Below are 24,423 nucleotides of genomic sequence, written 5' to 3' on the forward strand. Positions count from 1 at the left end.
ACATGGCCGATCCGCGCCCTCCCCTCCCCGCGCGGCCCCGCCGCCGCCGCCGCCACCCCCGCGGGGCACCGCGGCCCCCCGGCGCGGCCCCGCTCACGGCTCTCCCCTTCCTCCCGCAGCAAAATGTTCATCGGGGGACTGAGCTGGCAGACCACGCAAGGTGAGCGCCGCGGGGCCCCGCACCTGCCGCCGGGGCCGGGGGTGGCGGGGCCGGGGCCGAGCCCGGGGGGGTGCGGCGGGGCTGGGACGGGCCGGGACACCCACGGTGGGCGCTGTGCTTGCAGAGGGCTTGCGGGAGTACTTCAGCCAGTTCGGCGAGGTGAAGGAGTGCCTGGTGATGCGGGATCCGCTGACAAAGAGATCCAGGTGAGAGGCCGGGCCCGCGCCTCCCTTCGTCCCCGCCGCGGCCCGGCCGCCACTTTAACCAACTTTCTCTCTTCTCTCCGCATCCCCTCTCCTGCCTGGGCTGCGGGCCTCAGGGGCTTCGGGTTCGTCACGTTCATGGACCAGGCTGGCGTCGACAAGGTCCTGGCCCAATCCAGACATGAACTGGACTCCAAGACGGTGAGATGACTTCTCTCATCTCAGGGGTGCATTTGCCGGCGGAGCGGCTGTGCTCGGAGCAGCCGTCGATTGCGGTGTTTGATTTCCAGTTAGAGGTTGTAAACTATTGATTCCTGATCCGGATCGATCGTCCCCTTCTCTATCCCACTTGCCGGCGGGTAGCTGAGCTGCCGCCTGAGCACCGGGCTCGCCGTTGACCCGGGGCTGATTCCTGGGGTAGTTCTGTGGATCCTGGTGATGGTTTTCCTCCTGCCCATCGGTTGTAAGGACCCTCTGAGGAGTGACCGTGGCTCTCTCGGAACTGAGACACCTGAACGCGTGTGGGGCGAGGATTTGCCCCGGGGAACGGATGCGGCTGCGTTTGGGGAGAGGGAAGCCGCCCTTTTGCTCCGTGTGCTGCCGAGCACCGCTCCCTCCCCAGGGGTGCTGTTCCCCAGCGCCCAGGCCTTGCTTCCCCGGCCATGGTGGCCTGTGCACCCCCCCTTGGCAGAGAGCCCTCGTGCTGTGCACCTCAGAGACTCTCCTGTGGTTTCCCCAGGCGAAGTTTTTGTAACGGTCATGGAGGTTCAGGACTTTATTGTCTCTGAGTGTGGCCAGTGCCCGCCCATGTGGGCCACCACCGGCCTCTTGGAGCGCCTGCGGCTCCAGCCCTCGCTCTGCAAGTGGGGTCTGATGAGGAGCTGGGCCAGCAGAAAGGGTTTGGTGGCTCCCTGGGCTAGTGGAGTATCGTGGTGGGTCCTGCCTTGTGAATCTGTGGTGCTTGGGAGATGTGCAGGCTGTTTGGAGGGGTGGGGGTGAGGTGTCTGAGTGGGAGGTCCCTTCTCTTTAGTTTTAGTGACTTGCCCTCCCCTGAATTCCTTTTCCTTATTGCTGCCCTGGGGTGAAGGTGAGGGTAGGGATGGGGGAGTGGTGGGGGCTGCGATGGGCTGGCACGGTGAGGGGAGATGTTCTGGCTCTGGGCATGGGCTGCCGAGGAGTCCAAATGCACAACTTTATTTCCTGCAGCGCGTGGCTCAGGCGTTCTAGCCTTTATCTTGGCAGAGGGAGAGGGCGGGAGAGCGAGACCCTCTTTCTTAGGGTTTACAGCGTGAGTTGCAGCGAGATTTATGTCTGTTCCTGTTTAACTGCCTGGATCGCTCCCTTTGATGTGCACAGGTCCTTCCTCCCCACGGGAGCTCCCGGTTAAACCTACCCCAGCCTTCCTGGCTGAGGCTGGGTCCCCAGGACTCCCAGTCCTCTTCCTTTCAGTAGTGATATAAAGTGAGTTCTGCTTTATGGGAAGGTTACAGTAAAGTCTTTTGAGGAGGGCCCAGGGCTTTCTTTTTTTCTTTTTTTTTTTACTAGCCTGTGTAAACACAGTGTCTGCTTAGCTAGTCCTGTCTTGAGTCTGTGGGCATAAACCCATCTTGGAAAGGCCAGTGATGGATGTCTGTTGTAGCACTCACCCTGAGAGTGTTTTGGGGCTAGGAGTGAGGTGAAACACAGTCTCCATTTTTCTCCCTGAACCACCACTGCTGCCTGTGTGAAGCCACTCTGCAGCCCATGGTGTGGCCAACGAAGGTGTGGAGAGATGGGCAGGGCAGGGCAGGGGTGGACTGTGGGCTCTGCAGGAGAACAGAAGGGCCTCATGGCGCAGGGCGCGTGGGGACCAGCCAGCCATTGAAATTCCCTGCTGCATCTGCTCCGCTCGCCCCGCCGGCACGGCATGGAGAGTGGGGGCAATTTTACCAAGGCCTTCCTTTGTTAGGAACTTTGATCCTCTTCCCCCTTCCTTCTTAATTTTGTTTAGCACAGTTTTCAGCTGTGTCAGATGTTTTGGGGAGTTTTGGCTCACAAGAGGTTAGTCTTGTGGTAGTGCATGAAGCCTCCATATGCCTTTTCCCTGCTGAGCTGAAAGACACTGCCGTGAGTTGTGGGTTAAATGACAGAAACTCATCTGAATCTTAATTTAGAGTTTTATGAAACTTTTCAGGAAAAGGCTGACCTGTGAGGACAGCCTTCTCTTGAGGCTTAGTGTCTTCTGGCAAGCAGCATTTGATAGACAGTGTCTGCTCAACTTGTTGCTTCATTGTTTTGTGATTCTTCCTACCCTGGAAAGGGTAGTTGGCCTGATTCTTCGGGAAAACCTTGTCCTTTTCAGACTCCTCTTTGTCTGTAAGCTAGATAGGAACAGGCTACAGGGTTATTTTTGAAAATACTTGGTATGAGAATTGGCTTTACAGTCTCAAGGTGAAAGATTTGCGTGACTTTGTAAAGCTGCAGCTCGCTGCTGCCTTGAGCTGCTTCTTTACAAGCTCTGGGAAGAGCACTTGGCAGTGCTGGGTCTCCCCGTCGTTTCTTTGTTGCCGTTGCTGAGTTTTTGCTGGGTTTGTCTTTTGTGGTAGAGGGAACAATCTGCAGCTCCCAGACAGCGCAGACCAGCGGGGCAGAGGTAGTGATGGAGGTGTGATGAACGAACAAACCCAGTCCTGAGGTCTCCTGGGTCCTTCCCAGCCCTCCCCATGCTTTTGGACACTGATACCAGCTGAGTTAACACAGGAGTTATGTGACCTGAGCGATGAAATGGTGCTATACGTGGCCTGAAGAGCTGTACTGAGGACCTGGCTGGCCTGCTGGTACACCTGCAACATCAGTGGTATTCCTCATCCCCAAAGCCTTGTGGGGTGAAGGGGAAGTGGCTTGAGCTCAGGTGACTTCCACTCAGTGCAGCCTGATCTGGGGTTTTGGTTTTTTGGATACAATCTGAGCAGTTCTGAATGCTCTTACTCTTAGCAGATTTCTATCTAGGTTTGTAAAAAGGATCCATTACGTCAGTGGGTGACACTGAAACACAACTCCTCCAGAGCTATTTGTTTTAACACTAGAAATGAGGGAATAAGGTACCAGTGCTTTTGCTTTAATTAGGAAGGACTCGAGCCACCAAGGAGCAGTCCAGTTTGAGTAACTTGAATCCAGCACTGAACCCGCTCCCCTCCGCATGTTCCCAGGGCTGCGCCTGCAGTCGGGCACCCCGGCCTCCCTCTACCTGCAACAATAGCTGGTTGTGCAGAAGAATTTGTGAAATGACTGCCTGCTCCCTCCAGCCAGGAGGACACGTTATCTCTGCCCAGTTGATCACACTCAGGGTAATGAGAAAATGAGGCTGAGCTTAGCATTGCTGAGTATGAAAGCATCTTATTGGCAGGAGCTGAATGACACTGGCTGAGAAGTAAAAGACAGTAGATTATTGTTTTTGCTTATTATCTGCCATCAACCTCCTGGTCTCCTGCCGTCCCCTGTCCTCAGAATTCGCTGTGGGTGTCTGCACTAGCCAGGAAGCAGTGGGGGTGTGTGTTGTGTGCGGGGAGGGCAGGGACTGGACGGTTCCGATGCCCCAGGGAGGCACCAGAGGGTTTGCTAATCTGCTGGCGCTTGGAGCTTGGGGAGGGAGGTTTATTTTTGAGTTTATTTGTGCTCTTCACTTTTGCCTCTGTTTACCTACGTGCTGAGTTTATTTATGTTGTAAGCTGTGAGTCAGGATGGAGGTGGGGAAGGCAGAGAGAGAAGCTGGTGGAAGGGCACAGGGGGGCCAAGCTCCGGGGCTGTGTGACAAGTGAAAGGATGCGGGACGGGAGGGCAGCCAGGCTGGAAAGCTGAACAAAGCAGTGAGAGGAGCTGGAGAAACACAGCTTCCTTTTGGGCTGTTGGAGCTGCTGGTCTGATGGGACAATGCTCCAGGCTGCCCTCCCAGCTGCAGCCTGTCCAAGTGCAGGGATGAGCCAGACCTGCCTTTACTACAGGTCTTTGTAAGCTGATTTGTAGGTCTGGATCATCCCCGATGTGATGTAACTTTTCAGGAGTTGCTGTAAAAATAGGCTATAAAGAAAGAGGTGGTGGCTGAGGAGGAGAGGAGGCTTTGTGGGTGTTTGGCTTGCAGCTGCATTAGTGTTGTCCCAGCTTTTGTGGTGGTGCTGGTGGAGGTGTGAGGCCGATGCAGGCATGGGCTCATCCATGCTGAGCCCAGCAGAACGCGCGGCACCTGGATGGCGGCGCGGGGCCGGCAGCTCCGGCCGGCAGCAGGTTTACAGGGAAGCTGAACAGGCACAATGGAGGCTCAGCCCGCGGAGGGAGGGAGGGAGGCATCGCGGCTTTGTGTGCGGCGCAGCCTGGGGAGAGGGGCAGCACTGGGGAGAGGGGCAGCACTGGGGAGAGGGGCAGCACGTTCCCTGCGGCCACGGCCTCCGCAGCCGGGGCTCCTCGGGTTAATTCATGCCATCCTGTCTGCTCTTGTACTGCTTCGCCCTGTGTTTGAAGGGATGAAATGTTGGGCTATTTGTGCGCTGCTTCTTCTCTGTCCTGTTACTACCCAGATGAACTCTGTACTTGTAGGCAGGGTGAAGGGTAAGAGCAAAAAGGCAAAAGAAAGCACTTTTACCATGAGGCTGGTGATGCAGGGCACCCAGGGGCAGGCCGAGCGGGAGGGTGCAACCCAGCCTGTTAATCCCAGCATGTGATGGGCTCTCAGTGCGTCTGGCCAGCGCTCAGCCAGAGATGGACCACTGCATGCTGGGACTTGTAGTCTCCCTGGCCTACACCTTACCAAGAGGGAAAGATGTCTGCAGCCAGCTCAATTTTATGCACCTCAGGTAGATTCCTTGGGTTTTTAGCAAGGTGCCACGTGGGCAGAGACAGCACGTGGAGGAAACCCTGTGCCTGTAAATAGGCAGGAAAAGCATGTTCACCTGTTCTTCCCCACATCTCTTTCAGATTGACCCGAAGGTAGCGTTCCCCCGCCGAGCACAGCCCAAGGTAAGCACTGCAGGCAGCCCTTGCACCGCAGAGGGTGAGATTTGTGGTGGCGAATCTTGTCCCTCTGTGCAAGGCTGTCAGTGCACACAACAGAGTCACTCGCTGGGGTTTGCTCAGGACTCACCTGGAGCACAGTCCTGGGGGTTTGCGTGGCACTGGAGGAACCAGGAGGCCCCTCAGTTGTACTTTAGGATGCACTAGTTTAAGCTGGTGGATTATATGCTGCCCAGGGTGAATTTAGTCCTTCCAAGGTTGCAGAAAGTGTTTGCACATTCCAAGCCTTAGGAGATACAGAACAGCTCCGTGCTGCGCTGTGATACGGGTTGGAAGAGTGCCGTGTGTGTGCACCTGTGTGTATGAATAGGTGTATGGCAGGGAAGGGGAGAAGGATTTCACTTTGTGAAATGCCCTTGTGTGCTTCAGCACTGGAAAAGGCAGAAGGAGTTTGGTGTTGGACCTTATCTATAGGAGGCTCTGGCATTGAAATGTGCAGTGGCAGGAACTTTTTCCAGGTGTGCAGCTAGAAACTTTTAACTGAGGAGCCAGCAGCAGGCTGGAAGCTGCCTTCAGACTTTGGGTCTTCCTTTGACTTGACTCTTGGATGTGAGTTTTGAAGTTTAGGGTCTCTATTCCAAGTGCTGTCATGGGTGAAAGAGCTGGGGAGAAGCTGTGTCAAGAAGCAGGGAGGGAAGAGGAGACTGGCGCTGGGAGGGGAGTAGGGGGTTCAGGCACTGAGAACAATTGGTGAGCAGGTATCCCGAGTAACTGGAGCCAGGAAGCACATGGTAGGAATTGGGTTAATTCCATTAAGCAGTTTGGTGACAGAAGGTGCTTTAGTGTTAGAACGGGCTGCTCTCCAAGCCAGGGAATTGCTGCGGATTAGCCCTATGCTCCTTGGGGTAATTAGGACCATGTGTTCCTCTGAGAGCAGGGGTGTAGCCAAGCAGCTAAGGGGAGGATGCAGCTGGAGAGCCAGTTCAAAGGATGTTGGTGTGCCTCAGCCTGGCAGCCATGGCCCCTCTCAGGGTAGTTAGTTTTCTTCCTTGTCCCAGCTGCATCAGTGACAAGTGACAGAGGGATCTTCCCTTTGCCTTCTTGCAGAGGCAAAAGACATTTAACTGGGAGTTGACTGGGCTCCACTTAAGTGTCTGGGGAATGGGTGTGAAATGAGGCTTATTCCATTCAGGACTGGATGCAGTGCAATCTGTGGGCTGGAAGGGTAGAGGCTGGAGAGCCTACCTGTGCTGGCAGGCCTCCTGTCTGGGGGCAGAGAGGCACCTCTGGGGTCGCCTGGAGCAAGGTGGCTGTGCAGAGTGGCAAGGCTGGGGAGGGGACAGCTGTGCCCCACGCATTTGGGTGCTGTCACAGTGCCCAGGGAGCAGTGACAGGTTAGTGAGGGGAGAGGCTGGTAACGTGCTGCCTGATGAGGAGGTGGTGGCTGGGTGCTGGCACCCAGGATGGGGTGGTGTGAGGGGGAGAGCATCACTCTGGTGTGGGGCAGATTTGCCAGTTGTGTTTGGCCAGAGGGCGTTGAGAAGGGGGAAGCTCAGCTGCAGCAAAAGGACCGGTGCTTCCCGGCAGCGGAGGGGAGTTAGTGGCCTTTGGAGTATCGTTCTCTGCTCACTCTGGGTTTATTTGGTGAATTCCTGTCCTTCCCTTTTCCAGATGGTGACCCGAACGAAGAAGATATTTGTGGGTGGTCTGTCTGTGAACACTACTGTGGAGGATGTGAAACAATATTTCGAGCAGTTCGGGAAGGTAAGTCTCTTGAGTGGTGTTGGATCAAAGCTGTTCTTTCTGGGGCAAAAGGAGTTTTCTGAACTTCTGTGGGGGCGGGATTAGGAGCTTGTGAGTCTTTTGCAAGGGTTAAGTAGATTGAAGGTCAGTTACAGACGTGGCTGGCTGTAATGTCCTTGTAGGGGCTACAGCCAGTGACTCCTGCCCTGTGGTGATTTGAAACAGAGTTTCTGCTTGTTCCCAGAGTTGCTGGTGCCTCGGCTAAGGGGAATGGTTTTCCAGTTTTCCCTATCCAGAAGCCTCTTGTGGCTCACAGATATGCAGAGTGTTGAAACACTGGAGGAAAGTTTGTAGACACTCCTAACAGAGTGGCTGCAGCATCAAACCTCTGATTTTGGCCAGTTTCTTGTGATTGGTATTTCCATAATCCTTTATTAAAAATAAACCTTTTGGTCCTGGAACTACTTCTGCTGAGTCTTGGGCAAGTGGTGGTATAAGTTTTGGATATTTAGAGAAAACTTGGCACTCTGACTGTCCCTTATGTTGATCTGGCTCTTCTGTGGCAGGTGGTGGCTCAGAGGAGGGTGGGCTTCTGTGGCTGGAATTAACTTGTGCTGTGGTCCATGACATCCAGGTGTGCAAACTGTGAGCCTGGACCAAATCAGAGGAAGGGGGCTTAGTCTTGGCCTTTCAGCTGCATCGGGAGGTTGTCAGCATCCTCAGGAGTGATCTCAACAGTATTAGACTGAAGGATTCCAATATTTTTAATGGGATTAGGAACTGAAGGGGATGATCGTACCCAAGTGCCCAATGCGGTCACCTCTGTGGCAGGACACTGCGACTGTTTCACTGTTGTTTGGTGGTGTTGTGCAGGGATTTGCTCTTTGGGGCAGGCAGTATTGGATTCTGTATCTGTTGGGACCTTCCTGCCCAGCTGAGGAGCAAACACAGTTTGATGGGCAGTAACGTGGCCAGAACACTGCTGACACCATCATGGATATGGAGGGAAGTACCACGGGCACTGCAGAGTGTGGGCATAAAGGCTTTGGTATTAATTTAATTTTCTTTTGAAAGATCCTGCGAAAGGGTGATGTTATGTTAAGGCCCATTAATTGGTGAAAGGAAGGGGAGTTTTGTAACCAATTTTGCCATATTGTTGAAACTTTTGGGCAGAAAGTGTAGGAGAAGTATTTGCTGAGAACCTTTGCTCAGCTTCTGAAATCAAATCTGCATGTCCTGGTGTGCAGAGTGGGACTCTGTATTTCTGTTCAGTCCTAAGAGAAAGTGGTCAGATGTCCCCTGTTTGCCAGTTGTTAGCTCTGTGTGGTTTAATTTTCCATTAGAAATAAACAAACTCTATTGCGTCCCCAAGAGGTTTTACATGGTGTCATTGAAGGTGCCACCACTAAAGGTGGTGTGGTATCTATGTACCTGAAGGTTGTTTGACTTGCAAGTTCTCCTGCTCTGCTGATGGATGTATTTGATAGGACAGCAAAATGTCTTGGGCATAGTCCCTTTTTAACCTCACTGTGTCCCTGTTAATGTGAAGCAGAAGCATGTCATGCAACACTCGGTTCGCAGGCAGTAAGAGCTGCTCTGCTCTGAGCAGTCCTTCCCAGTTCTTTTGGGGTGTTGTGCTGTTATGTTCCTCTTGTTTAATGCTCATGTGCTGAGAGGTGTCCTGACGTCAGAGACTGGCAAGAACGGGTTGTGTCAGATTGTTTTCTGGACTGGGCAGAAGGGAGAGCTCTGCATAGCTCGGTGGGACTCATAGCAGCATCCCGGACAACATCCTGTGCTCCCAGTGTGCACGGGGCTGGTGCAGCTGGACTCCTGGCTCAGGGGAGTGTCTGTGGGGAGAGGTCAGGGCTGGGCAGATTGACTTGCAGTTTTTGAGGCAGTTTTATGACTCATCTGTTCACTTCAGCTGAGAGATTCCTCAGAGCTCTTGTGTAAAGCATCAGTCCTGGCCTGGAACCATCTTCCAGAATAAGCCTCAAATAATTCATCCAAGTCCAGAAGAACTGTTTCCTGAGATTCTCTCCAGTAGATAGCTTGGTATGGCTGAGGGGCAGGATCGGTGGGAAAGTGTGTTTCAGAGGAAAGCCTCTGTGGCCTTGAGCTCTGAGATTCTGAGCTCTGAATGTGCTCTGATGGTTTATAGAGCTAAGAAAGGCCTGTTGTGTTCAGCTTCAGATGTGACTCATGGAGAATGTGATTTTGATACACAGGCTCTGTTGGTGGCTGTTTCGGGCCTTCCAGGTTTCAAAGGTCTCCCAGGATCCCTTCTTTAGAGGTGCTCTGGGCACCTGACTCTGTGGTTTCCATCTCAGTTTATGGCATCTTTAAGTGAAAGGTACTGAAGTTTCAGTCGTGTTATCCTCATCTTAGGAAATATTTTTTCAGACAGACTTTCCAAGTCATTTAGGTCCAGTATTACTTCTGGAGTTGGACTGGGACTGCGTGGAAAAGAATTGTTAAGGATGTCCTTTTAAAGCACTTCCTTGGAGGACTTACCCTCTGAGGAAAGGGCTTTGTAACTGTTCACTCTTCTTCCAAGTGGCCCCACAGTTTTCTAGGACCTGGCAGGAGAAGAACTGTTCTTCTTTCCTCCTGCTTGTCCAGGAGAGGCATGGGAACACTTAGGATCTAGAGAGGAGAGAGCAGGGAGCACAAAGTTATCCTGTCTTTATTCTTCAAGCTCAAGGTACCAGGTTCCTGGGGGTAATTTTTAGTCAGTCTTGGAGAATCCAGTGGGAAGCTCAGTTGGGGTCTCAGCTTCAGGGAGAGATCATCCTCTGCTTCTGAGGGCGGGGGAGTCCAGGCTGCTGAATAGGTTTTGCATGAAGGTTATCTTCTAGGTAACCCTCAGGCCACAAGCCTAAGTGTGTGTTAGATTTGCCACCACTTAAGGCCTTTAAATTAGATAGATGCCTTTGAAAAATACATTTTAGCCCAGACAGAAAGCATGCACATGCTGAAGGAATTATAGGAGGAAGTGCTATGGCCTGCAGAACAGATGAGGTCAAATTAGATTATCATAATGTTCTCTCCAGTCCAAATCCGTGAACTGCAGCTCTCAAGTCTACCAAGGTAGCTCATGTTGGTGCATCTTGGGTCAGAAGCAACACACCTCATATGTCCATTAGCAGGAAAAAAAATGGGGGTTTAGTTGGGCTGCAGAGGAAATGGTTTTCTGGTTCATAAAACAAAATTCCCAAGTCTGACTTTTCTATTTTGGCATTTCCGCTCGCTCTCCTATTTTTGTTTTGTTTTGTTTTCTTTCCTTGCTGTCTCTAAAACCTTCTCTCAGCTTTGTAAAATGGAAGTGGCAAAAGAAAGATGGAAATGTGTGAAGAGGAAATCCATGAGTATTACTTAGGGATAAAGGAAGAAAGGGAGAGGCTGGCACCCCAGTTCTTCATATCAAAATACTTGGTTTTAACAGGCACAAGAAGTGAAGCTTCAAAGAGGATCCCAAATACAGTGTGAGCTTCTCTGCTTCAAAGAGGGATCGCTTCATTTTTTTTTTCTTCCAAAACTGTGACTAAAAAATATGGGCTGCTGTTTTCCTGAAGGAGAAAATACAAAGGGTTTGGGTTTTTTTTTAGTACAGTGATAGAGACTGAGAAGGGATCTCAAGCTGGCTGTGGTTTGTCAGGTGCAGCTGCTGGGGCTTTGTACGTAGTGGGATCTCTAGGAAACACTTCTCTGGTTCCAAAACTCAAATCTCTCTGAGATGCAAGCTCAGGCCACGCACATGCTTTCTAAAGGAGATTATTTTTTCAACTGTAGGACAGAAGTCCTGGAAGGACTTCCATTCACAGCATGTGTAGCTAAGTGTCTTGGCTTAAGTTGGATGGTGTTGGAGATCTCTAGACAGCACAAGGAAGTATTTCAACAGCCTCTCTAGATTCAGGCTGCCACCCTCACTGAAACCTGAAACAGAAAGAGAGGAGGAAGGTATCTTGCACTACCACCTCAGGCACAGCTAGTCCTCTGTCTAGTTCAACATGTATGAGAATGCCAGAGGAGTTCAAGTCACAGCTTCCTCCTTTTCTACTTCAACCTGTGGCAACATGTTCTGTATTATTTTGGGGGAGGAAAAGGGGTTGTCCGTCGGAGGAATTTCTTTGGGCCATTGGGTCTCTGATCTTGTAAACAAGGTTATTTGTGTCAAATCAAAACTGAAAGAATGCAGATCATCTTTCTATTTCAAGAGTTGATGTGATGAAGTTTTGTGGTAGAGAAAGTCATATAAATTGCAAGATAGGAGGAGGCTAAGAACAAATAAGGTCTTTTGTCATGGAACTTATCTATACTGTGAAATCTTTGCTGCAGGATGTTGGTGCTAAAATTTGCATAGGCTCCAAAATGATTGGGCAGATTCCTGGAAGGTTTTTGAATACACAGACACCCCTTTGATTTCAGGAAATGCCGAGATCACAAATAGCTTGGAAGATGATGGAGTATTCTGGGGGTCCATGGTAATATCTTTGCTTTGTCTTTATGTTCTTCCAAAGTCTTCTGTAGCTGGTTGATATCTTGGGAGTTGCTGGGCAAGGCAGAGCCCTGCTCTAACTTGGTGAAGCCTGTCTTTTGTTTGTCATTAGAAGAGAAGCTGATCCTTCCAGAAACTAGAAGTTCAGAGGTCCTGGAAGAAACAGGGCCCTGGACCCAAATCAGGTGTTTGAACTCACGATTTTGTTGTGTGCTTTTGCATTTTGTGAAGCAGCAGTGCAGGAAATAACATTCACAATGACGTCTTTGCATGACTCACTAATCAGTTGTGGCACCAAGGGTGCTTGGAAAGTGCTTCAACCCAGTCTGCATCTCCTTGGGCCTGCAGGTGATTTGTGTATGTGGATGAGTCGATCGCGAGGGCTCAGCCTCTCTGTGAGGCAGCTCGTGCCCAGAGAGAGATCTGCTCTCTAAAAATACCCTGGAAGCAAACAAGAAAAAAGATCTGCTGAGGTCTGAGGAGGGTTATGACCTTTAGGCTGCCATCTAATACTGCATCCAAATTCTGGACCCTTTGCCTGAGAGGTTATGAGAAATCACTCTGGTACTGTCCCGACAAGAGAAAACCACAGTATCCAAGGGTCTGGATCTGATGAGGGTTTGTGTCACAAATACATATTCATGTGCACATGCCAGAAGAATGGTGTGGTTGACTTGGGTATGTGAAATGAGTTTCCCAGCTGACTAATGGGAGAACCTTCAGATACTGATGGGGAATGTCTGTAATGAAAGACTTGTTTCTGTGCTTATGGTGGACATGATTTCCCTCACTTTGGATCGGGAGAATGTTAATTAATTAATCCTTAATCTGCCGTTCTCTGAAAATTTCAGGGATCAAAGCTACTTGTCAACCTGCTGTGGATTTCCAAACTGGATTTTGGATTTTTTTCCACAGATCAGAGGGCAATTTATGCAAATTCTCACGCGTAACATGGTTGCAGTGAACAGATGGGGAGGGGAGGAGAAGGGGAATCTGATCACCTCTCTTGCAGCAGGAGGCAGTTTGGCCTGTGGTAACAATGCCTCTGGAACAAAGGGTTCTCTGTGCTCCGCATCTGGTAGGCACATAGCCAAAAACACTGTAGCAGCAATGGTCATTCGGGTCTTCTGGGGTTCATCTGATATTTGCCAGGTGCCCCTGTGGGAGTGGGCAGGAACACCTGGACAGGCTGTGCTGCTCACCTGCGGCATACGGAGCAGGCTCTGTTCCCTTGGATGAGTCTCATTCCCAGAGTTCTGAGAGCAGGTCTGCAGAGTGGGGTGAGGAGGGTCCTCGTGGTGCTGTGTGGGTGCAGCAGACCTGCTCCCTGGATCCAGGCTCTGTGTCCATGCATCCTTCTCCCTGGAATTGGCCTGGCAGCTGGGAGAACCTTGCAGAGTTGCTAATGCCCCCTCTTGACAGGATGGGCAAGTGGTTTCTAGATAGTTTATTTTATATTTCTAGATAGTTTGGTTTGTATTTTCCATATTGAAGCTGTGTCAGCAGTTATTATTCTTCTGCCTGACTTTTCTACAAATATGTGTTCGTGGTTCCTTCTAGGACCAGCCCAGCCATTTTTGTTTGCTGTTCAGGTAGAAGGTGCCCATCTCTTCAAACCCTTTGCTTGAATATTTTCAACTTTCAAAATCTACCCTTTTGAAAGTGCATCCAACATTTCTCATAGAACTTGTGTTGGAAATTATTTTCTTACATCTGCATGAGACTGCCATTTGCTTCCTCTATGCAGACACCTGGGACTGAAACAGGAAGATTGAATGATATTAGAATGGGATTAAACCTTTAAAAAAACCCAGTCCTTTTGGCCAGGTCTGGATGGATCATTTACCATTATGGCATCTTTAAGTGAGAGGTGCTGAAGTTTCAGTTGTGTTATCCTCATCTTAGAAAATATTTTTTTAGACAGACTTTCCTGGTCATTTGGGTTCAGTATTACTTCTGGAATTGGATTGGGACTGTGTGAAAAGGAATTGCTAAGGATATCCTTTTAAAGCATTTCTTTGGAGGACTCACCTTCTGAAGAAAGGGCTTTGTAACTCTGTTCACTCTTCTTCCAAGTGGCCCCATAGTTTTCTAGGATCTGGCGGGAGAAAAATCACTCTTCTTTCCTCCTGCTTGTCCTGGGGAGGCATGGGAACACTTAGGATCTAGAGAGGAGAGAGCAAGGAGCACCATGTTACCCTGTCTTGATTCCTCATCCTCAAAGTAGCAGGTTCCCAGGAAGTGACCATTTACAGGAGCACACAGCGACAGGACAAGGGGGAACGGCTTCAGACCAAGGGGAGGTTTAGACTGGAGATTAGCAGGAAGTTCTTTGCTGTGAGGGTGGTGAGGCCCTGGCACAGTTTTGCCCAGAGAAGCCGTGGCTGTCTCATCCCTGGAGAAGTGTCCAAGGCCAGGTTTGGGTAGGGCTTGGGGCAACCTGAGGTTGATGACTCATGTCCAACTCCCCCGGGAATGACGACACACCTGTGATGGGGCATCGAAGCGCTGCAGGGCGGCTTTGTGAGCTGCTAATCCGGGCCCCAGCTGCCATGGCGGCCGCGTTGCCATCGCGACGGCCCCGCCGGCGGCCGCCCTTTGTTGGGGCCCGGCGCGGCCCAGCCGGGAAGGGGAGAGTGGGAGGGGTGTGTGTGTGTGTGTGTATGTGGTTGGTGGTGGTGGTGGTGGTGGTTCACGGCCACAATAGCTGCTGGTTGTTGTAGGCTCGGTGTTAGGCGGGGCTTTGGTGATGGTGGTGGTGGGTGCTGGATGTGGTGTTTCCCTCCCCTGTGTGCGTGGTACGAGATGTTTTATCCTCCCCCCTCTCCCCGCCGTGGCAAGAGGTTTGTGCTGAGACCACCCCGGAAGGAGACATAAAGATGCTCGTGGTGGGTTTTAATGGCAATAAAATCCCATCAGTTGTAGCCACACGCGGGGCTGAAGCCCTGGTGTTGAGCAGGGTGAGATTATTTCACATACTAGGTATAGACACCTAGGTATCTGTCTGAGGTGTAGTTTATAGCAGGAAACAGCTTTCGGAGTACATGTATTATAGTAAATACGTTTTTGCAAGGGGAGCACGTTTTTGGGGGGCCTCTTAGACGCCTGATCTCAAAAAAATTTTCTTAGGAAAAAAGCTCAGGTCATAGAATATTAGGTATTAGATAGAGAAAGGCTGCAGCTCTCTCTGCATATGGTGTGTGGTTTGGAAGGAAGTGGTTGCACATCTCCCAGCTCTCGAGTGCTCGAGCACCACGGCAGTGCCTGGCCATTGCCCAGGACATTGCTGTGCTGTGGGTTTGTGTGGATGTGCACTGGGCTCTGCCACTTGGAATTGCTCCTGTTTCACAGGCTCTGAGAAGAGGAGGGCAGGTCAGGCAGAGTAAGTCAGCAGCAGGACTCTGCTCATCACCACTGGGGTTTTTTTTCTTGTGCCCATCTCTCACTGTGATGGGTTTGTGTTCTCCAGCGACCTGAGCTGAAGTCTTGGGGAGGGGCACTGCCTCAGAGTGCCATTGACACAGCTTCCTCCCAGTGTTTACTGGGGAGGGGGGCAGCTCTTTTCCCAACCATTTGATGAACTGGGTGGAGGAATGGATTTAGGTTGTAAAATGAACAAACCCAGACAGTAAAACCTCTTGAACTATTTTGAAACATCAGGTTTGCCCCCAGCATGTCACAGTAGTGCTGCACCACAAAGGGAAATGGTGCAGGTGCAGGAGCAAGGGGCAATGGGGAACTGGCAGCGTGATGACCTGCCCCCAGTGCCCATCTCCCTAACTGTGTCTTGGGAAGCTGCTGAGTTGTTGTTTCCAATCTGTCTGAAGTCTTATGTCCCCCACATCTCCAGCTTGGATGCCTGGCACATTTCTCAGGTGTTAGTTAACTTGGCTGAGGGAGGCTGAGCCAGGGCAGGAAGAGTGTGAGATGAGCAGGAGCCAGGTTGTCTGTTGTCACCTGGAGTGGATGTGTTAGACAAGGCCAAGGGCATCTAATACGATCTCTGTCTGCTTATGATGGTACTGGAAACGTTAGCAAGGGCTCCTTCCATCCCCCTGGAACTGAGGTGGAGCCAGGTGTCCCCTGTTGTCCTGAGGGGCTGAGGTAGGAGCCTCTCCGTTCCCTGACAGGGGCTGTGGGCTCTCCACAGGCAAAGCTCATGGTTGCCTGGGCCAGGGTAGGGGCAGCTCTGCCCTCACCAGTGGCTGTTCTGGAGAAGGCAGCGATGCAGATGCTTCCCGGGATGAGGCAAGGGAGCAGTCCTGTGGAGTTGGGGGCGTGCAGGGCTTGCTGCCTGGGGAGCGGCTGTCTCGCATGGAGGAGGAGGAGGAGGAGGAGGGCCAAGGCAGCTGCTGGCCAGAGACTGCTGCCACCTCCCCTGAGCACTTGCACGTCCAGTTTCATAATCGGATTAAGGCAGTGGTATTAGAGAGGAGGGATGGGTCAGTGGGACAGGTTTACACTGGGGCTTACACGGAGGGGATTGAAGTGTATTTTTTAACCCTGCTCGGCCTGACCCGTGCAGTGGTTTGGATGCAGCCCCACAAGGCAGCACCCGCGGGAAGATGGGGGGAAAAGTGGCACCAGGCAGTGATGTGCTCGCTGGGGAGGAGAGAAACCCCAGGCCGGCTGGGGGATGGGATCCGGCTGCCCCTCCCCCCGGGAAGGCAGTCCTGCTCAGGCCTTGCAGTAAATTTGCTCTAATTACAGCCTCCAGCAGTGGGAAACCTCACTTAGAGGAAAGGCTCCTCTGGGGTGGGGGCGGGGGCGCTTCCCAGCTTTCCCAGGCAGGCTCTGTTGTCTGAGGCCTCTGCTTCCCCTGTCGCTGGGAGGCCCCTTATTCCTCTCCCCTCTCCAGCTTTGCTTCTCTCCCCCCCTTTAATTCTCCTCTCCTTTGAGGCCAGGATTTGGGAACAATGCCTTCCCTGCTCCTTGCCCCCCGGCTGGAGCCGCAGGCAAACAATCGGGGTCGCTTGCTGCCAGGGGCTCAGCTCGGCAGCACCTGCCCCGGGCTAGTGGGGGGACCATGCTGGTTGTGGCTCAGGGAAGTGGCTGGTGTGGTGACTGCTCTGTGTGTGTGTGTGTGTGTGTGTGTGTGTGTGTGTGTGTGTGTACCATGTTTCCTTACAGGGGACAGGAGGTCTCCTCTTGATCCCCTCAGGTTTGGGGAGGCCCAGGAAGCTCTGCACAGTTGTGTTGGAGAACGCTTGTGGCAGCAGCAATAATCTGATCGCAGCCCTTCTCTTTGCAGGTGGACGATGCGATGCTGATGTTCGACAAAACAACCAACCGACACCGAGGTGAGAGCAGCCTTCTGGCCCTAGGAGAGGGAACTGCAGAGGGTCTGCCTCCTGCCTGGCCTAGGGAGGGGTCGGTATCCCAGCAGCAGGGGATGCAGGTCGCAGCTGCTCTTTATCTTGCCTCCAGTCTCCCCATTCTTTTGCATCTGCATCCTTTACCAGCAGCCCTTGCAGCACAGAGAGCTTTTGTCCAGTGCGTTTCCTGTGCTGTAAACTCGCCGAGTTGCAGATATGTGAGAGGAGATGGCCCCCTCCCCTGCCCGCTCACCTCCGTGGCTCCAGCCCGCAATGTGTGTCTTACCTTGTCCCGAGTAATCTGAGCTCTGGGAAAGCTGACACGAGAGCCTGAAGAGTGCCTGCTCCTCGCCCCTTCCTCGGCCCAGAGCCCGCTTGTGCTCCCAGGTCACCTTTTCTTACCCGAGTTCTGCTGGTGGAGTCTGGTTACAGGATGGGAGCAAGGCTGTACTATTTGTGCCATCCGGACCCAGCCCACCCATGGCCGTCCTTGCCTCCTGCCATCCTGGTGAGTCCTCAGACCGACTACCTGGTGGCGTGGCAGGGCTCGACACTTGCATCCAACTCGGAGATTTATTGGCCACAACTTAACCTGCAAGCTGCCTCTTCCCAATCAGTGCCAGTAGCAGCCCTGTGCTGGCTGCTGTCGTGTGTGTTGTTTGAAGCACTTCCAAGCACCTCTGCCCCGAGAGCAGCGAGGGAACACTCTCTGTGCCCTTCAGGTTTTTGCTTTTTTCTAAAGCCATTAAATCTACTCCGACTACCAGGCCTTGGATGTTGTTCCAGCTTCATCCTAAAGGGGAAGAAGTGTTAACCCCTGTTCCTGCTGGGAGGTACCCTGGGTACCTCCCAGTCACTGGTCCAATTAAAGAGTTGTTTGGGAAGGAGCAGGGAGAGCTGCCAGCTGCTATGTTGGCAGCGAGGGGCTCAGCCCAGGGCACAGCAGGCCTAGTGAGGGCCTGATGGGGCTCAGGGCTGGTTTTGGCATCAGGGTTTTGCTCTTGAATTCCTGAGCTGGTCTGCTCCTGGGTCTTGAGGTGAATGGTGTGAAACCACCTGGGCACAAACAGACAGAGGAGTTTATGGAGAAATGTTTCTGGCAGTATGGAGAAAAGGTTGGGTTCTGGGCATTGGATCCCCATCTGCTTTTAAAAGTTATTTTAAAGCACCATGGCATTGGCCAGTTCTGGAAAGCAGAAAGCTCTGCTTAATCCCAGCTTGCTTGTACAGCAAGCTTAGACATCCTCCCACCTGCCTCAGTTTTCCGGAAACGGCTGCAGTCAGCTGAGAGTTCAGTCTGCCCACCCGAGCTGGGCTTTGCCAAAACTGTCAGCAGAGGAGTTGGTGAGAGAAAGGAGGTGTGAGCGTGGGCCAGGGGCCAGGAACACGCTGTCCTGCCTTACCCCAGATACGAACCTCACTTTGGTGAAACCTTGCAAATCGCTGTGCCTGTGTCTGCCTCGCTCTGTGCAGCTGCACTGCTGAGATGTGCCTGCTCACACGAAGCTTTATGGCCAGTGCCTGCCGAGGGAACTGCAGGGTGTTGCTGCTGGTGGGGTGCATTTAGTGAGGATGGTGATGTCCTGGCAAGCAGCTGTTGGTTCCCCCACCGACTCTTTGTGTGAGCGTCTGCCTGGATCCTCCCCAGTGTTACCAGCCATGTGCTTTGCCTTGCAAATAGCAGAGTCTAAAAAACACCCAAATCTGGTTTTGAGAGCTGTTGGGTTCAGAGAGGGTGGGAAGTACAGGATGAGGAGGAAAGGAGAATCTATAAGGGGATAGTCCTGTTCTTGTGCATAAAAGCAGGATTTGCTGGAGAGGGAAGATGAGTGACAGCTGTTTTAGAAAGGGCTGATTGTACTGTCCTCCTCTCCTGCCAATAAAAGGCTGCGGGTAGCGGGTGCAAACTGTGAGAGCTCTGACCTGATCAAGGAATTTTGCCTTTTCTCCAGGGTTTGGTTTTGTCACATTTGAAAGTGAAGACATTGTGGAAAAAGTGTGTGAAATACACTTCCATGAGATCAACAACAAGATGGTGAGTGTCTGGGGCAGAACCTGGAGGAGGGACACAGGTACTGGAGAGAGCAGGGCAGTGGCACAGGGGCAGGGTGTGAGGAACTTGGCTCCCAAATAATTTTTCTCTGCAGTGGGGAATTGGATTGAGTCTTTTCCCCAAAATCACAGCAGTCAGTGTGGGAAAGAAACTTGTCATGTGGGGGTGAACCAGCACAGTAGTGAGTTCTCAAGGAGGAGATCTAACTGTAACAAGGAATTGTGCCGTGCTTGGAGGTTCTGAAATCACACAAAACCTCATGGTGGCCTGGGAGGGGGCAGGTTTTACCTTTATTCAGAAATTATGAAAATTAGTCTTTGAGGCCCTGGTGCAGAGCCAGGCAGAACTTCAGGAGCAGGAGGAGAAAAGCAGTGTTTGAGCTCCTCACTAGTGGCTGCAGGGCGAGGGAAGGCTGGCAGTGAGCAGGCAGGAGACAGGGATGCCAGGGAAAGGCAGTGGAGCAGGATGGCAGCGGTGGCTGGAGCTGGGACAGGCAGCCCTGCCTGGCCTTCCTGTGCTCTGTGGCAGTGTCCTGTGTCCAGGACAGCCAAGCCTGATCCTTACTTTCTTGTGGCAGGTGGAGTGTAAAAAAGCTCAGCCGAAGGAGGTGATGTCCCCAACGGGCTCGGCACGAGGGCGGTCCCGAGTCATGCCTTACGGGATGGATGCCTTCATGCTGGGGATCGGCATGCTGGGTAAGCCCCCGGACAGCTCCCCAGCTCTCCCCCCTCTCCCGGCCGTGCCAGGCAGCAGCTTAGAGGTTTATTCCGGGAGCGGCGGGGCGGCCAAGGGCAGCGCTCCCCATGCGGGGCCGGGGGCGCTGCGGGGGCGCCGGGACCTGTTTGCGATCGCGACTTGCCCTCTGGTGGCACCTGGAAAAACTGCAAACGCGTCACCTCTGCCCTGCGACAGCCGGCCCGGCCTGGCCCGGCCCAGCTCTGTTCCCCGGCAGCTCCTCAAGGGTCCTGCAGTGCCGTAGCACATGGACTGTAATTCCTTAATGCCTCTCGTGGAATAGGATGTAACCACAGAGCTGAGCGTGGAGTAATCTGTGCCCAGGCATCTTCCTCCCACTCTTCTGCGGGTTTTCTGATTAATTAGTTGATTAAAGAGCCCCTGAACTTCCACTTGAAACAGTAGTCTGTATAAATATCTCCACTGCCATTTAAGGACTGTGAAAATGCCCTTTAAGTTCTGGTTCAGTTTTGTCTCGCTCTGTTCCCTCCCTCTTAGATACAGGAATTATCTGATATTGCAGGGAAAGCTATACATTTATTGTGGGACTATCTTGTAAGGAGAAATTGGTGAGAAGCAGGCTGGGTTTCATGTCTATCAATGCTTCCAAGGCAAATGTGTTCAGAGAAAAGATTAAAAAAGGATAAAAAAAGTCAATGGTAGCCTGCACTTCCAGGTCTACAAACCCTCATGCCTGGATCTGACAGTCAGCATGATCCTTCCAGCACGGGTGCTGTTCCTGGCTTCTCTCTTTTCCCACATTCATTTGAGCCAGGCCTGAGCTGACCCAAGAGCACTGTTTGCTCAGGATCATCACTGGTGTTGCTGGGCAGGGTGTACTCAGCCTGGCTCTCAGTGCTAAGCCTGCTGAGTAGCAGTTAGTCACTGAAACAAAACCCTCAAAAGGGCATTTTTTCCCCACTGTTTTCACTTGACTTATTGAAGGAAAATAAATCTCCAGCCTGTGGTTTTGGGTTTTGCCTTTTCTAAGCCATCTGAATTTTAAAGTGGCGAGGCCCAAGCTGAGTCACTGGGAAATCCACATGTTCATGTCTTTGGAGATCTCAAATCAAATATTCATCTCTGAGTCAGTGCCCTGCGTTCTCAGAGGCTTGTTCTGTATAGATGGTCAGCTTCCCTGGGAACAGCAGGAGCTGTCCTCCCTCCTGGAGCTGGGCAGAAGCGCTCTGCCTGCATTCCCCAGCACTTCTGGTGCAAAAGTGACTCAGAGCTATTCAGCCGTTCAAATGCCCCTTCCTCCCTGATCTCCCATTTGTAAATCCAGCTGATGCATCACAAAGCCTTAGCCTGCAAAACTGTGAGTTTGAGAAGGAAATCTCCATGTCCTTACATGTTTGGAGCGAGGAAAAATTAAACAGGCCTGCTAAAACTCCTCTGCAGGCTCGCACGTGTTGTGTGCTCTGCCCAGAACTCTCCTGGGGTTTCTGCTGTTCTCCTTGTTTCTGCTTTCTAGTGCCAAAGGATGCTCATGCTGCTCGTGAGCAGCCAGGCACTGAGGGCACAGACCCTGCCAGCTTGCACTAACAGAGCCCTTTTCTCTTCCCCAGGTTATCCAGGCTTCCAAGCTGCCACCTATGCGAGTCGAAGTTACACTGGCATTGCACCTGGCTACACTTACCAGTTCCCTGGTGAGTGGAGCTCCCTTGCTGTTTTTTTGTTCTGCCTTCAGGTGACGGGAGCCCCTGGCATGATCCATGACCCAGGCTCTGCCCCTTTCACCCTTTTCCCTGTTTGGTCTTTTCTTTAAATTGGAGACGGATGTGGAAGGGGGAGGGGAGAAGCCCTGGAATAGGTGGGAACAGCCTGTCCTTCATTAGGATTATCCTCACACTGCAGTGGCAGGAAAAGCCCAAGGCTGCTCCGACGCCCTTTGTGCTGAACTCCTCTGTAGGGCTGCTGCTGTGACACAGAAGGGCCCTGCAGCTCTGCCTGTCTCACCGCCTTTGTGTGTGTCTGTCTCTCTTTACCAGAGTTGCCACCGCTCTGAAAGTAGCACAGAATGTTAAACCCCATGTGCCAGGGAACTCCTGGGCACCTGAAACGCAGGCGCCTGCAGCGCTGCACTTGTGTTCTGAACAGCACCTGGACCACTCACAGCCTCAGCAAAGCATCTGCTGGGCCAGGGGGCTGCAGATCCCCCGCAAACTGGGTGGTTTCAAGCTCCCAACCCTGCCATGTGCTCAGAACATGGACTCCACGATCAATGGGTGGAACCTGCTGTGCCGCAGCTGCTCAGAGCTTTGTGGGGCCTCCCCTCCCTCCTGCTCTCTGCCAGGCAGGGGAACGAGGCAGAGCACACTCAATGGATAGACTCATATTGCTATTTTTCAGAGAAGTGGCAACTCTGAGCATCCCTTCCTTACTCCATCCCTCGGTGTGATGGTTGATATATGAAGTTTTGATATTAGGGGCTGGGAATGGGAGGTTTCCCCTTTGCCTGAGGTGAGCCCAGGCTGACTATGGCTGAAAGTTGCTGTTGCCTCCTGGCTGTCTGGAAGCTCTCCGTGAATCCAGCTGTAGTGGCTTCAAGTGCCTCATTGTAAACCCATGCCAGGCTGAGCGTGGCACGTACAGAGCTTCCGCTGGCATTGCCACCAAGAGGTCGGATTGGCCGGGTCACAGAGCTGTGCTCCAGGGCAGACCTGAGGCTGCACAGTGAAGCTTGCACTCACCCTGCCCTGGCCACATTTATTCTAAGGATAAATGGATTCTTTCAGCCTTCAGGGCAGGAGTGCAGCACCTTTCAGCATCAGTTATAAATCAGTTTAAAGAGGACTGGCCTGGTCGCAGTCTGGCTGCAGGCTGCTCCCCCAGCAGACCCCGGCTGCTGTGTCTCTGCGGGGTCTCCCTCGGGGCGTGTGATGAGTTCCTAAGTTGTCTTGCATTTCGTTTTTAGAGTTCCGTGTAGAGCGGACCCCTCTCCCGAGTGCCCCCGTCCTCCCCGAGCTCACAGGTCAGTCCCGCTCGTTTCCTAAACTCACAAGCTGGAAGGGGAGAAGGGGGCTTTGTGCTGTTCCAGCGGTGTCGCTGCTCCACAGCCTGGCGCAGTTCAGACTGGAAACGTTCCTTATTTCCTCTTTCATCTGAATGAGCTCCGTCCAAAGCTGGGGCTGGAAAGATGGAGGGGCAATCAGAGCCATGGGTATTGCCTGTAAAAAGGGCCATGCAGGTCCTTTCCTGCTGCTTACTTTGTTTTTAGCTCCTCGCCCCAGGCTGAGTGTAAACCAGATATGGAAAACTGCAGAGAGCAGGGTGACTGCCACAGGTCTACAAATTACTTTAACCTGAACTGCTGCAAGGATAAGATTTGGAGTGCTGGGAGAAGGGAGAGGGTGTGGGGGCTATTCCTAGTTATTCCAATCCCACTTCCCTGGGCAGGAGGAGCTGCAGGGAATGCTTTCCTTGCTCTGGGTGGGGCAGCTCCCCAACTACTCAGACACAGGCTTCCCAGGGAGAAGTGAGTGTGGTGGGACTCTGCAGAGTCCTGCAGTGCTCACAGGGAGCTGTGGAACAAAGTGAGAGCAGAGGACCATTCTCAGTGTCCTCACAGTGCAAATACTCCCTGGATCCTCAGCCCCTGGGGTGTGTGCAGTGTGTTCTCCCTACATGATGTTCCTTCTGTCTACTCTCCCTTTCATGGCCATGTTTTCCCCAGCTCTGTCCTGTCCGTGGTTTTTGTCGTAGAAAAGCAGCTTTGTGTAGCACCCTGCTCCCCGTGTGCCATCTCATTTCCCTGGTGTTCCTTCTCCCAAGCGCTTCCTTGCCCCCACCTGTTTCAGGGTTTGAATTTCTCCATAAAAGGGTGTGGGAAAACTTCCTGGGAAGCTCTCCTGAAATTAGCAATACAAACAGGCTTGAAAGGGAGTTTCTGTGGCACAGAACTTTGTGATCCTTGAGTTCCTGGGGATGCTCAGGTTGGCAGCCACCAATGATCAAATTTCCCTGAGGGAGATAAAGGGAGACTAAATCTTGTCTCCCTCTTAACAAAACCCCTCCCTGACACCATGTATGCAGCTGCATAAGCACCTCTGAGCCTTCTCATTGCCAAACAAAGGAGATGTGGGTCCAGTTGTTTATTTACATGTGTGTTTTTCAGCAAAACCCATAAAATTTGTAAGGGAACATTGGCGATTTGGCAGAAATGTTTTTCCCTCTGTGTCCACCCCTGGCTGCCCTGTGCCTTTTCCTAGCAGAGGTGACCTGCCTGGGGCCTGGCTGTCACCGGTGGCTGGGGCTCTGTACAACAAGAAGTTATTAATGCTGGTGTCCTGGCTGGGTGCCACGTTAGCTTCCAGTCCTGAGTGTCTCACTGAAGTACCAGCTGGGGATCGTGGCATTCTTCCCTCCCCACTACGCTTACCTCCTGTTAAACAGGCCCTGTGCAGCCGCTTGGCTGGGCCACGGGCTGCCATTCCCATGTATAGGCTGGAGTTGGCCCCGTGGAGGGCAGGGCCCCTCCGCTCCCACAAAGGCCCAGCGAGCTGTGCAGCGCTCGAGGGCCCTTGTGCTTGGAGTGTCTGCGGCACACATGGGCTGTGCTCCATGGGCTTGGCAAGGGGAGACGAGAGGAGGGGATGGCACAGGCACGGGTGGTTGCTCCGGCACCCAGGGTGTGCGCAGGCAGGTGCTTTGTCACCACAGCACAAACCTGGTGTCTCAGCAGATAAGATTGCAAAGGCAAGGAGGGTTTCTCCTGGAAAAAAAAATGG

At 52.5% G+C, this 24,423-nt stretch overlaps 1 protein-coding gene across 4 annotated transcripts in view; it reads left to right on the forward strand.

Moving 5' to 3' along the window:
* Window positions 1-24,423, forward strand: part of MSI1 (musashi RNA binding protein 1) — a 73,938-nt gene that overhangs the window by 44,260 nt on the left and 5,255 nt on the right. For 3 of the 4 annotated variants that reach the window (XM_027696859.1, XR_003536427.1, XM_027696860.1), the window contains 10 exons: window positions 120-160; window positions 285-366; window positions 480-564; window positions 5,311-5,352; window positions 7,018-7,110; window positions 16,842-16,890; window positions 18,858-18,940; window positions 19,536-19,653; window positions 21,262-21,342; window positions 22,611-22,667. In XM_027696859.1, coding sequence (XP_027552660.1) covers window positions 124-160; window positions 285-366; window positions 480-564; window positions 5,311-5,352; window positions 7,018-7,110; window positions 16,842-16,890; window positions 18,858-18,940; window positions 19,536-19,653; window positions 21,262-21,342; window positions 22,611-22,667 — 727 coding nt within the window. In that variant the 5' untranslated portion in view covers window positions 120-123. Of the gene's footprint in view, window positions 1-119; window positions 161-284; window positions 367-479; window positions 565-5,310; window positions 5,353-7,017; window positions 7,111-16,841; window positions 16,891-18,857; window positions 18,941-19,535; window positions 19,654-21,261; window positions 21,343-22,610; window positions 22,668-24,423 lie in introns of those variants that run through there. The other variant, XM_027696861.1, reaches the window with a different exon arrangement.

This window comes from Neopelma chrysocephalum, unplaced genomic scaffold (genome assembly GCF_003984885.1).
Source record: "Neopelma chrysocephalum unplaced genomic scaffold, ASM398488v2 Primary Assembly neopelma1_116, whole genome shotgun sequence".
In the NCBI taxonomy this organism is placed as follows: domain Eukaryota; kingdom Metazoa; phylum Chordata; class Aves; order Passeriformes; family Pipridae; genus Neopelma; species Neopelma chrysocephalum.